The 12,836-nt window shown below is 43.0% G+C and overlaps 1 protein-coding gene across 1 annotated transcript in view; it reads right to left on the minus strand.

Annotated features, from left to right (window-relative positions):
- Window positions 1-12,836, minus strand: part of LOC121001278 (Y+L amino acid transporter 2-like) — a 134,810-nt gene that overhangs the window by 23,914 nt on the left and 98,060 nt on the right. The window contains exons 5-7 of the mRNA XM_040432271.1: window positions 9,439-9,562; window positions 9,223-9,326; window positions 4,864-4,960 (exon numbers count right to left, since the gene is read on the minus strand). Coding sequence (XP_040288205.1) covers window positions 4,864-4,960; window positions 9,223-9,326; window positions 9,439-9,562 — 325 coding nt within the window. The remainder of the gene's footprint in view (window positions 1-4,863; window positions 4,961-9,222; window positions 9,327-9,438; window positions 9,563-12,836) is intronic.

Below are 12,836 nucleotides of genomic sequence, written 5' to 3' on the forward strand. Positions count from 1 at the left end.
ATATCCTTTTTTAAACAAAAAATAATATTTTAGTATCTCCATAGTCTGAGAATCTGTTTTTTTTTTTTTTTTTTTTGCCGATTGTCTTAGGTAGGGGCTCATTTTTTCTGGGGTGAGAGGACGGTTTTATTGGCACTATTTTGGGGTGCATATAACTTTTTGATTGCTTGCTATTACACTTTATGTGATGTAAGGTGACAAAAAAAAGCCATTACATCAGCCACCTTACATCACAAAAAGTGTAATAGCAAGCAATCAAAAAGTCATAAACATATTAGGTATCGCCGGGTCTGTAAGAATCTGCTCTATAATAATAACACATGACCTAACCCCTCAGATGAACACAGTCAAAAAAATACAATAAAAACGGTGTAAAAAAAGCCATTTTTGACTGTGTTCATCTGAGGGGTTAAATCATGTGGTATTTTTATAGTTCAGGTTCTTACAGTCGCGGCGATACCTAATATGTATACTTTTTTACATTTATTTTAGTTTTACAAAATAATATCATTTTTGAAAATAAATTTTTTAAAATTTGGTTTTAGTGTCTCCAAAGAGAGCCAAAGTATTTTTTTTGTTAGTTTTTTTCTGGGCGATTGTCTGCGGCCAAATAGAATTAAAATTGAGGAAGGGGATTAAAAATGTAGTACTCCATGGAAGTGTGGTACTCCCTGAAGCAACCGTCAATGCAGAAGCCGGATGATCGGGGCACGTGTCACACTGAGTGGTGGTGTCCTTCCGTATCCCCCTCCTGTGACACACTCTGCACTTTTTTTGGGACCGTCCTTTTTTTCCAGTATGGGGGACCACACCTGGAAAGTGTTGGCCAGGGACGATCCGGGCGCCTCCAGTTCCCGAGGTACTCCGGCCTGCTCTTTCCTGGTCAGAAAAGATCAGGGCCTTAAAGACTGCCTCATAAAACTGCAGGAATTTCCCTGTGTTGCCAGCGCTCCGGGACAGCACAAAAGAGTTGTACAAGGCAACTTGTACCAAGTAGACCGCAACTTTTTTGTACCATGCCCGGGTTTTGCGCATGGCGTTATATGGCTTGAGGACTTGATCAGAAAGATCAACTCCTCACATATACCTATTGTAGTCCACGATACAATCGGGCTTGAGGACCGTTGCCGTGGTATCTCGCACAGGGACAGGTGTGATGCTGTTACTGTGAATTGTGGACAGTACAAGGACATCCCTCTTGTCCTTATATCTGACCAGCAACAGGTTTCCACTGGTAAGGGCAGGTCTCACCCCTGGGGATAGGTACCTGGAGGTGGTGGGTAGGGAGGCCGCTTAGATTTTTCCGCACGGTCCCACAAGCGGACGTGGATCTGGAGGCGAGGGACTTGAAAAAGGGGATACTAGTATAAAAGTTATCCACGTACAGGTGGTAACCCTTATCTAGCAGTGGGTGCATAAGGTCCCACACAAGTTTCCCGCTAACACCCAGAGTGGGGGGACATTCTGGGGGTTCAATACGGGAATCTCGCCCCTCGTACACACAAAACTTGTAAGTGTACCCTGAGGTACTCTCACAAAGTTTGTACAGCTTCACCCCATACCTCGCCCACTTAGAGGGAACATACTGGCGGAAAATGAGTCTCCCATTGAAAGCAATGAGAGACTCATCAACAGCGACCTCCCTTCCAGGTACATAAGCCTCCAAAAATTTGGCCCCGAAGTGATCGATGACCGGCCTGATTTTGTACAGGCAGGGGGGACATGCTGCATTTTCTGCATAATGCAGGCATTTCCGAATGGCCTCAAAACAAGAACGTGTCATGGCCATACAGTAGAGTGGGGTCTGGTAGAGGACGTCCCCACTCCAGTACTGCCTGACACAGTTTTTTTTTACTAGGCCCATGTGCAGCATGAGGCCCCAAAATGTCCTCATCTCGGCTGCACTGATCGGAGTGCAGCCACCAGACCTAGCCAAAAAGAAGCCCGGGTGTTGAGCAATGAACTGTTGGGCGAACAAGTTTGTTTGCTCCACCATCAGATTCACAAAGTCGTCACTGAAAAAAAAATCTAAAAAAGTCATATTCAGTGAAGCCCATCTGGACTCCTGGTTGGCCAACAAAGTTAGGAATCACGGGCTCAAAATCCTCTGGGGTACACCAGACAAGTTCACCGGTAGGGGGCTCAGGTGGACTTATCTGGTGGGCTGGAAAACTAGTACGAGCCCCAGGGCGGCTCATACTAGTGTAGGTCACAAGGTCCCTGGCATGGGGGTCCTCTTGGACCGCCTGGCGGTGTCTCCGCCGCCTTGGGGGCTCATCATCATCACTAGATGAGGAGGAGGACGTGGATGACAAGAGGAAAGTGGGGTCATCCTCGTCCTCACTGGGGCTCTCGGAGTCGGAGGCAAGCAGGGCGTATGCCTCCTTGGCCGAGAAAATCTGGCGGGCAATAGGGTAGTGTGTGTGTGTGTGTGCGCGCGTGTGTAAAACTTTATTTAGTGTCACGTTCACTACCCTAACCCACCCTAAACCTAACAGAAAAAATAAAATATAAATGAAAGCCTCATAAATTTCAGAAAAAAACAGTACCCCCCTCGGCATTGTCACAGAGTTCCGCGCGGCGGTGATCGGAAATACACAGGGCGTACCTTTATGCCCTGTGTCCTTAAGGACTCGGACATCAGGGTGTACAGGTACTCCCTGTGTCCGTAAGAGGTTAAACACTTTATGATCTCTCTGAGAGGTATATCTAAGGTCTAACTAATAGTTCTGTTTGCTCAACTTGGTTTGCAGTTTGCAGTATGCAATTGCTTATGATCTGGTATGAGCAGTTCGCAGTTTGTATGCAATTTGTATGGATTGCTATTAGTATGCTATTTGTAGTTTGCAATTGTATTTGCAATTTGTAGTTTGCAATTGAATTTGCAATTGTATGGTTGCAATTGTAGTTTGGTGGAACTGTAAGTAAACACATATATATCTAGTTCACTATACAGTTCTAAACACATTACTAACAATATGAACATTATATAACTGTTTTAAATACCTATATTGGCCTCTTATTCCAATAAAACTTAGCTCTCAGTGGAATGAATGTCTCTTCAGCTCCTATCTCTGGTAAATAATGATTCTAGCAGCAAGAGCTGGGGGAATTCCCAGACAGGCTGTATGTGAGGCAGGCTGTGATTGTTGAAAGCTCTTGCTGTGTGAGAAGCTGGCTGTGATTGGTCTAGACTTCTGACCAGCAACAACAGATTAACACTATGCTCTCCGTTGTTTCTGCTGTGTCACTGAGCTTACCCTACATTAGAAAATTAATCTTAAAGGCATATTATCCTTTTCTGCTTCTGTGAACACAAAATATAACAGTTATATGACATCCAAAACATGATGTCTCAGTAAATAGCTCTGCTTTTGTCTTTAACACATAAACATAGGAACTGTATTAAGGCTATTGGAAGGTCTAGCTGTATATACATATAAGCTATACTAGCAACCTAGGACAGGTCTTAGCTGGCCAGCTACAGTGGGGTATGCGCTCCTGAACATAAATGCATAACGGCATAGGCATGTTTAGCGTAGGACCCGCCTGAACTGAGACCACCTTGTCGCTTGGTAGGTGGGCTTAGATGTGTTTTGATCAAAATGTATTGACCAAGTGTCTCAGATTTTATCAATAGAGTGAGGGCTTAGTCCATATGTTTTGCTTGCATCTATTATTATAGTGCATTATTTTCTGTGACATTATAATTATATGTATTTTATATTTGGCGACTAAAAATTTAATTTGGCTCCTAAATTTTTCAGTTTAAGAGCCAATGGCTCCTGGGTATTTTTTCAGTCTGGAGGACTGTGTGCTGCTGTGTCCTAGATGAATGTGATGTTATATGGCCTAGGAAGAGACTGTGGCGCTCACAAAGCACTGCAGCCTCTTCATACAGAAAAAACCCCAAACTAAAATGGAGGGAGGGCCCAAGTTGGGTAGACTGCACCCGGGCCTATTATGCACTTAATCCACCCCTGCTCTTCAGGTTAGATTTCCTGATTAGATCAGATAGACATTTGTTCCAGCCACATCAGCCCACGCCCAATACATTTTTAAGACATATTACATAGCATGTAAAGGCAAAACAATATAGCATTCCCCTGTAACTTGTAGAAATATGTAAAGACACATCAATTAGCACAAAAGAGAAACCCTTTTTCACTAGTATCATCTTGGTTAGACACTACTAGGGTCATTTATCAAACTGGTGTAAAGTAGAACTGGCTTAGTTGCTCATATCAACCAATCAGATTCCACCTTTCATTTTGACAGCTCATTTGGAAAATAAAAGGTGGAATCTGATTGGTTGCTATAGGCAGCTAAGCCAGTTCTACTTTACACAAGTTTGATAAATGACCCCATACATACATAAAGTGTGTAAAGCTCCCAATGAAGTCAATGAGCTGTATAAATACATATGGGTTTGTAAAAGAAGGTGTTCAGAAAGCAGCTGCCTAACATATGGATAGAATTATGAGCATGAGGTTGAGGACAAGCCTGAATCACAGTACAACAGCTTATCCATTGCCGGATAGAGGTAATTTAAGAAATGATTCTGAGGATGTACCCTACAGAAGAAATGCATGTACTCTTTTTAATTTCATTATAAATTCATTATAAAGTTGCTCACTCTGTTGCCTAGTCCAACCCTGCCGCATCCTACCTTCCCCAGATCCAACAAATGGTATGTCCCACAGTCCTTACTATTTGAGTATGGTGGCTCTGTAAATACCAAAATGTGAATGTAATTATGTCTTGTCTGTAACTATGACTTTTTGCTGTAATCAAGTCTGAATATTTTATTATTACACTATCCTGATTATTAAATCCATTTTATTTTAACATTGTGTAACTTACATTGAAGAGAAGGGCAGGCACAGGTGTAAAATTTTCCAGGTGAATCAGACTCAGACTTTCTGGGAGGTCGCCGTCACGTGCTCCAACATAAAAGAGTCTAGGAGTACAGAAAAATTGCCTTTAATATCATTATAAGGGCGGGTTCACATCACCATTATAGATTCCGTTTTTGTTTTCCATTATAACATGGTTATAATGGAAAATAACGGAATCTATAAGATGGAAGTCAAAATGGAAGCCTTTAAGAGGCATTCCATTTTGATCCTTCATAGTACAAGTCTTTGGGCAGCATAATGGATCCTTCCTGGTTTCCGTTATGCAGGACTGGACTCCTGCATAATGGAAACCAAGACGGATCCGTTAAGCTGCCTGTTGACTTGTGTTCAGCATCCAGCAGAGAGAGATTAATTTCAGTTCATGTCTATTTCATTTCTAATTCATTCTGCTGCAATTTCTGTATTCCTGTAGTTATTAGTTAGGTAACAGCACCATCTAGCGGTGGTAAAAATGCATTTCACCTTGTTTCTTGTTAATAAAAATTATTGCTTTGCGGGAGGTGCTAGGCATTGTGGGTAGTGCAAGGCATTCTGGGAAGGAGAAGTCCAGTCTTCAGTCTACATACAGACTACAGGACACCAGCAGAGCTGTTCCATGCAGTTCTCCTTCTTAAACTCCACCATCTTTGTGCAAGTATATCTGGTGAGTTAGATCTACCCTTTTTCAGGGACATTATGTTACGCAGAGCTGTTTAGCTAGGTATAAATGTCACTCAGGGAGTTATTTTTGTTAGCTAGCCATGCAATCTATGTATAGGCAGCCACTTTGGACATATGCCCAGTGTTAATGTAACTTTTATAATACATGCTATTCTATGCTTCTGCTGATTCATGTTATGACTTATACTTATACAAGCCATTTGTATTCTTGTAGTTTTACCAATCCACAATCCTGTTGACCAATAAAGAAGTTAGACTACAGAAAACAGTCCTCTTATTTGGAAGACAGGAATGCGTTATACTAAATGTCAGACTGCACACTGTGTGAACGTGTATGAAGACAGAACAACTTGTATTATGAAGGATCAAAACGGAATGCTTCTTAAAGGCTTCCATTTTGACTTCCATCTTATGGATTCTGTTATAAACATGTTAATCGATCCTGACTGAGAAGGCTCTTTAAATACCTACAAGCATCCATAGTGCCCCTGTTTTGTCATACACTGGGCTGGGGTAGATGAGCATTCATTTTTCTGACTTATATAAAAGCGTAATAATGTACTTTTGTTTTACAATTGCTGGTGACAAATTATCTGCCACTATATAGCTATACAGTATTATACGGTTCATTGCCGACTACCGTTTCATATATTTGTCAGGAATTTTTACTGACATGTACACTTCTGATAGAGAGGGCCTTAGAAGCACATCCTCACTACCTTCTTTTGGCATGGATGTTGATTGCTGGTGGGGCTACGATGCAAAAGTGTGAGAAGCCCTGTCACAAATAAGCCCAACATAAAGCTGCAGGATCTCATGTCACCTTCGGGGTATAGCCTCCCTAGAGATGAGTGGATAAATTCTGAACTAATTGAATGCATCTTGAATTTTTTTTTTATTCTATCCGAAACCAAATCTTTTGAGATTTGATTTGGCCTAATCTTTCAAAATAGCGGCCACCATTTTACAGGTTAGACGGCGGAGAAGAAGGCATATGCCACCAAAAAGGGAAATTTTGGCACCTTTGTTGAAGGAAGCGTTATATTTAAATATATATGTATATATGCCCTGACATATATGCATATATATTGGCCCTTTTTATGGGCCCATACAGGTAGGATATATGTGTATACATGGAGATGTATGTATGCCCCTTTGGCAGCATGCATCTCTATGTATATAGTGTGTTATATGGGTGGGCTTATTGGTATGTGTACATATATATTTATGGATGTGCCCCAAGCATCTATGTATATATATGTATACCTCTATGTATATAATGTATGTTATAGGTGGGCTTATTGTAATATATAACTGCCCCCTATGTGTATATTGGGTCCGCTCATATGTTTATAGATGTGCCCCAAGTATCTATAAACATGTATGGGCAAAGGAATATGTCCAGTCTCCCCTGCCCCCCCCTCTGGAATGTGCCTGCTGGGGTGGTGGAAGAGACGGACAGCTGGACAATTATGTCCAGCGTCCGCCTCTTCAAAGGACAGAGGATCAATAAGCGCCGGAGATGGTATGCCTAACAGGGACATGGGAACAAAGAGTTCCCATGCCCCTGTGTGTGGCTGACCTCCGGCGCTGTAATTACAGCGCCGGAGGTGTGTATCCGCTCCACAGGCGGGAGGATCAAAGGATCCCCCCGCCTGGAAGCGTGCTCCGGAGGGCGCGGGCCGGCGTGGTGACGTCATATCACTGCGCCGGCCCACATGTTCTTGCTGGTGGCGCGCATGCGTGCCGCGACACTGGTGGTATGGGAGCAAGCGCCGCTGAGCTCAAATAGTCCGGCGGCGCTACGCTGAAGAGTCTCACTGACCACCAGCCACCAAGAGAGGATCATCCCCTGGAGAAACGAGCACCCCCTGGACAATGAGCATATCGGCTGAGTATCATTTAACCCCTGCATTACCCCTGCCCTATACCACCGTACCCTTATTATACCCCTCATTCCCCTACATTTAGTGTTAACCCTTTCCTGGGTTACCCCCTGCACAGTTCCACTGGATTAACCCCTGTACAACCCATCATATACCCTTGATCCCCTGGTACCCTTTGATACCCCTTCACGGCTGCCCTGCATACCCCAGCAGCAGCCGAGTGTGTATTAACCCCTCGTAATCCCCCTAGGGACAGCTTAGAGCCAGGTTGGGTGGGCTGTTAACGTGTATGTAAGTGTTAGGTATAGTTCGATTTTGGGGGTGAGTATTGGAAGTGGGATTGTGTCTAGTGTAGTTAGTACCGTATTAGTGTGTTGTTATAGTTGTTTATATATTATATTGTTGTGTGCTGCTATAAACATATATATCTATTCCATTGATTTAGATATATATAATTATAAGCAGATATTAGACTATAACGTATAGTGTTTTAATGAATACCTTTTATTTAATCACCGTGTGTGGTCTTTTATTGTAATAGGCGCCGCAGCAATAGACGTAGGCAGTTCAGTGTAGAGTAAGGTGATTGTTTAATTGGTATAGATAGGCGGAGGCATCACTAGACGACTCACGCCTATTTATGAATATTAATTATTGCGATTTGCATAAAATTTCAATAATTAATAGCCCCTTTAACAACCTTTTTAATTATATTTTTTAAAAAATCATACAGTGTGTTGTTAAACAGGCTATTTCTTACCACCGGCTGCCACCGGTACACTCATAGTCATATATGTTGCTGTCATTTTGACATTACTAATGATTTATTGATGTTAAAGAGCTTGAAAGAGGTTGGATACAGTCCTAGGAGACCCCAGAGTATCATGGATGACATTTCGAGCTAATCCGAGTGCTTTTGGTTCAGGTAGAATTTATTTGTATCCAAATTGAATCTGCCAAATCTGCGATTCGATAGAATTGGACCCAAATTGAACTACAGGAAACTCGCACATCTCCTCCTCTCTTAGATACTTGCTTCTAGGGTAGAATAGCTCTGTAATTCAGCATTCAACGATGCATTTCATAATTTTCTGTCAATTTTGCATGGAATCCAGCAGGAAAAACCTCCATATAGTTCCATAAAAATTTGGAGGCACACCCAGCAAGGTACTATATAATAATGCCCTATGAACCCATTTGGAAGCCCAACTAATGCTCTGTACAACAAGTAGTCACATTAAGCCTGGGGTTGTCTCATCTCAGACAATGGGGGCATATCGTTAGGATATGCCCCCATTGTCTGACAGGTGCAGGTCCAAATGGTGGGATCCGCACCTATATCGAGAACGGAACCCTGTAAGTGGTGGAGGGCGCACTGGGCATGCTGCCTTCCATTCATTTTCTTTAGGGCCGCCGAAAACTGCCTAGCACTGGCTAAGCTATTTCCGTTAGGCCCGTACAAGTGAATAGGAGCGGTGGCCGGTCACGCGTAGTATGCTCCCATTCACTTGTATGGGGAGAGCACTTGGTGGTGGCCGGATCAGAGTCCTCCAGCCACCACTTTGCGGGGCTCCGTTCCCGATATAGGTGCGGGTCCCAGTGGTAGGACCGGCACCTATAAGACAATGGAGGCATATCCTAGCGATATGCCCCCATTGTCTGAGATGAGACAACCCCTTTAATACTCAGTTCAGTAGAAAGGGTGTGTGCTGGAAAATGTATCCACATGGTTATTCCGTCACTAGATATTTGCTTACCTTGAAGCTATAATTATGGATGAGTTTAGTCCACCATAACAAGACATTGCCACGGCTATTGGAATAAGCCATTTGGCGTGGCCCAGCACTTGATTTCCAAATGTCTGTAGAAATAATAATACAAATAAGTAATACTTTCAGCTACTACACATAAATAGTATGAATAACTAGTGTTTTAAAGAATGGTTTTATTGCACTGTATTTATGAGGAATTACCACAGCCACTGCATCACTGGTGAGAACGGCTGCCGTATCCAGAACCACATAATATGCAACATTGGTCAGCAGATATATTATAGTAACTATCGGCATTGAAATGGCAATAGCAAGGGGTAGGTTCCTGAAAAGAAAAAAATGACATGTATTAATGCACTATAAATATTAAGACCCTTCACATATACAGAAAAAAAAACTGATTTGCATTTTTTGTGTTTTGAGTCTAATAATTTTTGATCTATTATATTAAATTTAGCAGATATATAAAATATATACAAAAGATACTATACAGTATATCAACCTTCTGAAAAGTGCCACAAGTTATGCAGAGTCAGTCCATTAGCACTTTACTTTGACAAAATACAGGTATGTACTTTTTATGGTCTATGGATTCCAGTGGTGGACCCTAGGACCTGTATATCTATGATCCGATTATAAAGTTTAAAGCATTTAAGATAAAGCTAAGATAAGGATAAAGATAAAGCAAAGTTCAAGTATGATTGAGAAATTCTGATAATAAAGTTCCATTCAAAGTGATGTCCATCCCAGTGGCTAAATGGTTAAAGGGGTTGTCTCACTTCAGAAAGTGGCATTTATTATGTAGAGGAAGTTAATACAAGGCACTTACTAATGCATCGTGATTGTCCATATTGCTTCCTTTGTTGGCCTGATTCATATTTCCATCACATTATACACTGCTAGTTTCCATGATTACGATCAACCTGCAATCCATCAGCGGTGGCCGTGCCTGCACACTATAGGTAAAGGTTCCGGCCTGTCTGGTGGCCAAGACTGTGGGAGCGCACATAGGCTACTGCTTTTTCTTACAGTGTGCCAGCACGACCACCGCTGCTGGATTGCAGGGAGATCGTAACCATTGAAATGAGCAGTGTATAATGTGATGGAAAAATGAATCCAGCAAAGGAAGCAATATGGATAATAACAATATATTAGGAAGTGGATTGTATTAACTTTCTCTAGATGATAAATGCAATTATCTGAAGTGACACAACCCCTTTAAGATCGTTGTCTTGGATACCTATCCGGCGATGGCAGCATGTGTATAAGTTTCTATTAGATTCTCCATCTTCCTTCCACACTACAAAAACATATTGAAAGATTAAAGGGATTTTCCAAGATTTTGATATTGATGGGCTATCTGTAGGATAGGCCATTAATACCTGATCCATGGGCATCCGACTCCCTGCTCCCCCACTGATTGTTTGAAGAGAGTATGGTGCTCCAATAAGCACGGTGGCCTCTTCCTACGCTACTGATGTCACGTTCATCGGTCACATGTGAATAGGGCTGAGCTGCGATACCAAGCATAGCTGCTATCAAATGGATGGTGCTGTGCTTGGTAAGCTGCAAGGAGGCTGCAGCACTCATCAGTGTGCTGCAGCCACCTCAAACAGCTGATCTGATATTATAATTAGTGTTGAGTGTATCAAAGTATCTAAAAGTGGATTTCGATCAGAATTTCATGAAAAATGCAATTCGCCACGAAGGCGAATTTACTCACGCTTCGTGGTGACGAATCAATTTTTCCTAAAATGGTGGTTGAAAGTAAAAAAAATTATACTCACCTCATCCACTTGATCGCGGAGAGGCCGTGCGCTCCCGTCTTGATTGAAGAATACCCAACAATGACATCTCCACGCGTGCCCAACGTGATCACGTGGTGAGATCATCACGCTCGCCGCAGGTCCTTTGGTGGGTTTTCTTCGATAACGACGAGAGCGGACGGCCTCCGCGATCAAGTGGATGAGATGAGTATAATTTTTTTAACCCCTGATTAACCTCTGAGCAGCTGAATGCGAGTCATAGATGCCATGATCAGTGTTAAATGTGACATCTGAGGGGGTATATGACGGGGATCAGCAAAATAATTGTGCCCGCTTCATAAAATAGAAAGCGATATGTGACGAAGTAATTCGTAACAAATTGAATTTCTTGTTAAAATTCAGTGAAGAATGGAATTTCTCAAAAGTTCGCTCATCTCTATTGATAATCTATCCTGAGGATAGGTCATCGATATTAAAAACCTGGAGAACCCCTTTAATTGTCTTCCTATGTAATTGCCCCTAGACAGCAAGTCTCCCCACCAATAGAGAAACTAGAGGGACCGAGAGGCAGGTAAGGGTTGGAGCATTCTCCTCACAAACTGCATATGCAGGCTGTGTGAGGCCCAATGGCTAAGAGGCAGTGCAAACAGTGAACCGGATAAACCCCTGCATCAGGGATGGAAAAACCAGATGCCAAATCTGGAGTAGTGCCACCACAGCCTCCATTGCCGACATTCCCATTTGAGTTGAGCCATGTAAAACTGTACCACAGTTTGTATAACACTTGGAGGAAGGCACAAGGGACCATCGTTGATGGGAGATATGTGTCACTGAGGTTCCTGGCCTCGGTGAAGTAAGAGCCAATATTGCATGTGTCAGCAGCAGTAGCTGGTTGATACTTTGGTACGGCAGGCTAATGCACATCAACAAGAGACGAACCGCCTACTGACAGAGCTAATTGCAACCCTAAGAGACGGTATAGCAGCACAACAAGTGGGGTATGTGGCCGAACAAAGTTCAGGTGGTGGTGGAAGGAAAAGTGTGCATTCAGCCTTACTAAAAATGACCGCAGAGGACGACGTAGAAGCCTTCCTCACAGTCTTTGAGTGGGTCGCTGAGCGTGAAAGACTACCAGCTGAGCAATGGGCCGAGGTGCTGGCCCCCTTTCTCTCAGGCGAACCCCAGAAGGCGTATTATGACTTATCATTGGCCGGGATTGTCCTTTGTTCTGGGATCTTTGGGCCAAGGCAGTACCGCAACAATGCCCTGGGTGCACAGACAGCCCCGTGCTCTCTGATCCTGAGGTGGTCCCTGAATTCCCATTCTCGGTCATGGTAGGTGAGAATGAGGAGTAGTCTGCGCTTGAGGAGTCAGTCCCTGACTTAGAAGTATCTCGTGAAACTTTGGGACCGTCCAGTTTCGAGATGAGACTCTAAAAGCAGCCTTAAACAATGTGGGGGTAGTCAATGGGGAACCTCAAGAGCCAGGGGCAGATGAAAGGTACCCTCACTTTGCCATGAATGAAAATTTGTTATACCGGGTGACTAATATCCAGGAAGAATTGATGGAACAGCTTGTGTTCCCAAGCCATACCGACGCATGGTAATGGACCTGGCACATAGCCATGTCTTAGGGGGACACTTAGGGGCAGATAAGACCCTTGGAAGGGTTTTACAAAGGTTTTATTGGCCTGGGTGTTACAGAGAAATTAAGGATTACTGCCAATCCTGCCCTACATGCCAAGTAACCTCTACAGTTGCCAACTTCTGTAACCCTTTAATACCATTGCCTATTATCGAGGTACCCTTCGAGAGAATTGCGATGGATTTAGTC

Source organism: Bufo bufo, chromosome 5, assembly GCF_905171765.1.
Source record: "Bufo bufo chromosome 5, aBufBuf1.1, whole genome shotgun sequence".
NCBI classification, from domain to species: domain Eukaryota; kingdom Metazoa; phylum Chordata; class Amphibia; order Anura; family Bufonidae; genus Bufo; species Bufo bufo.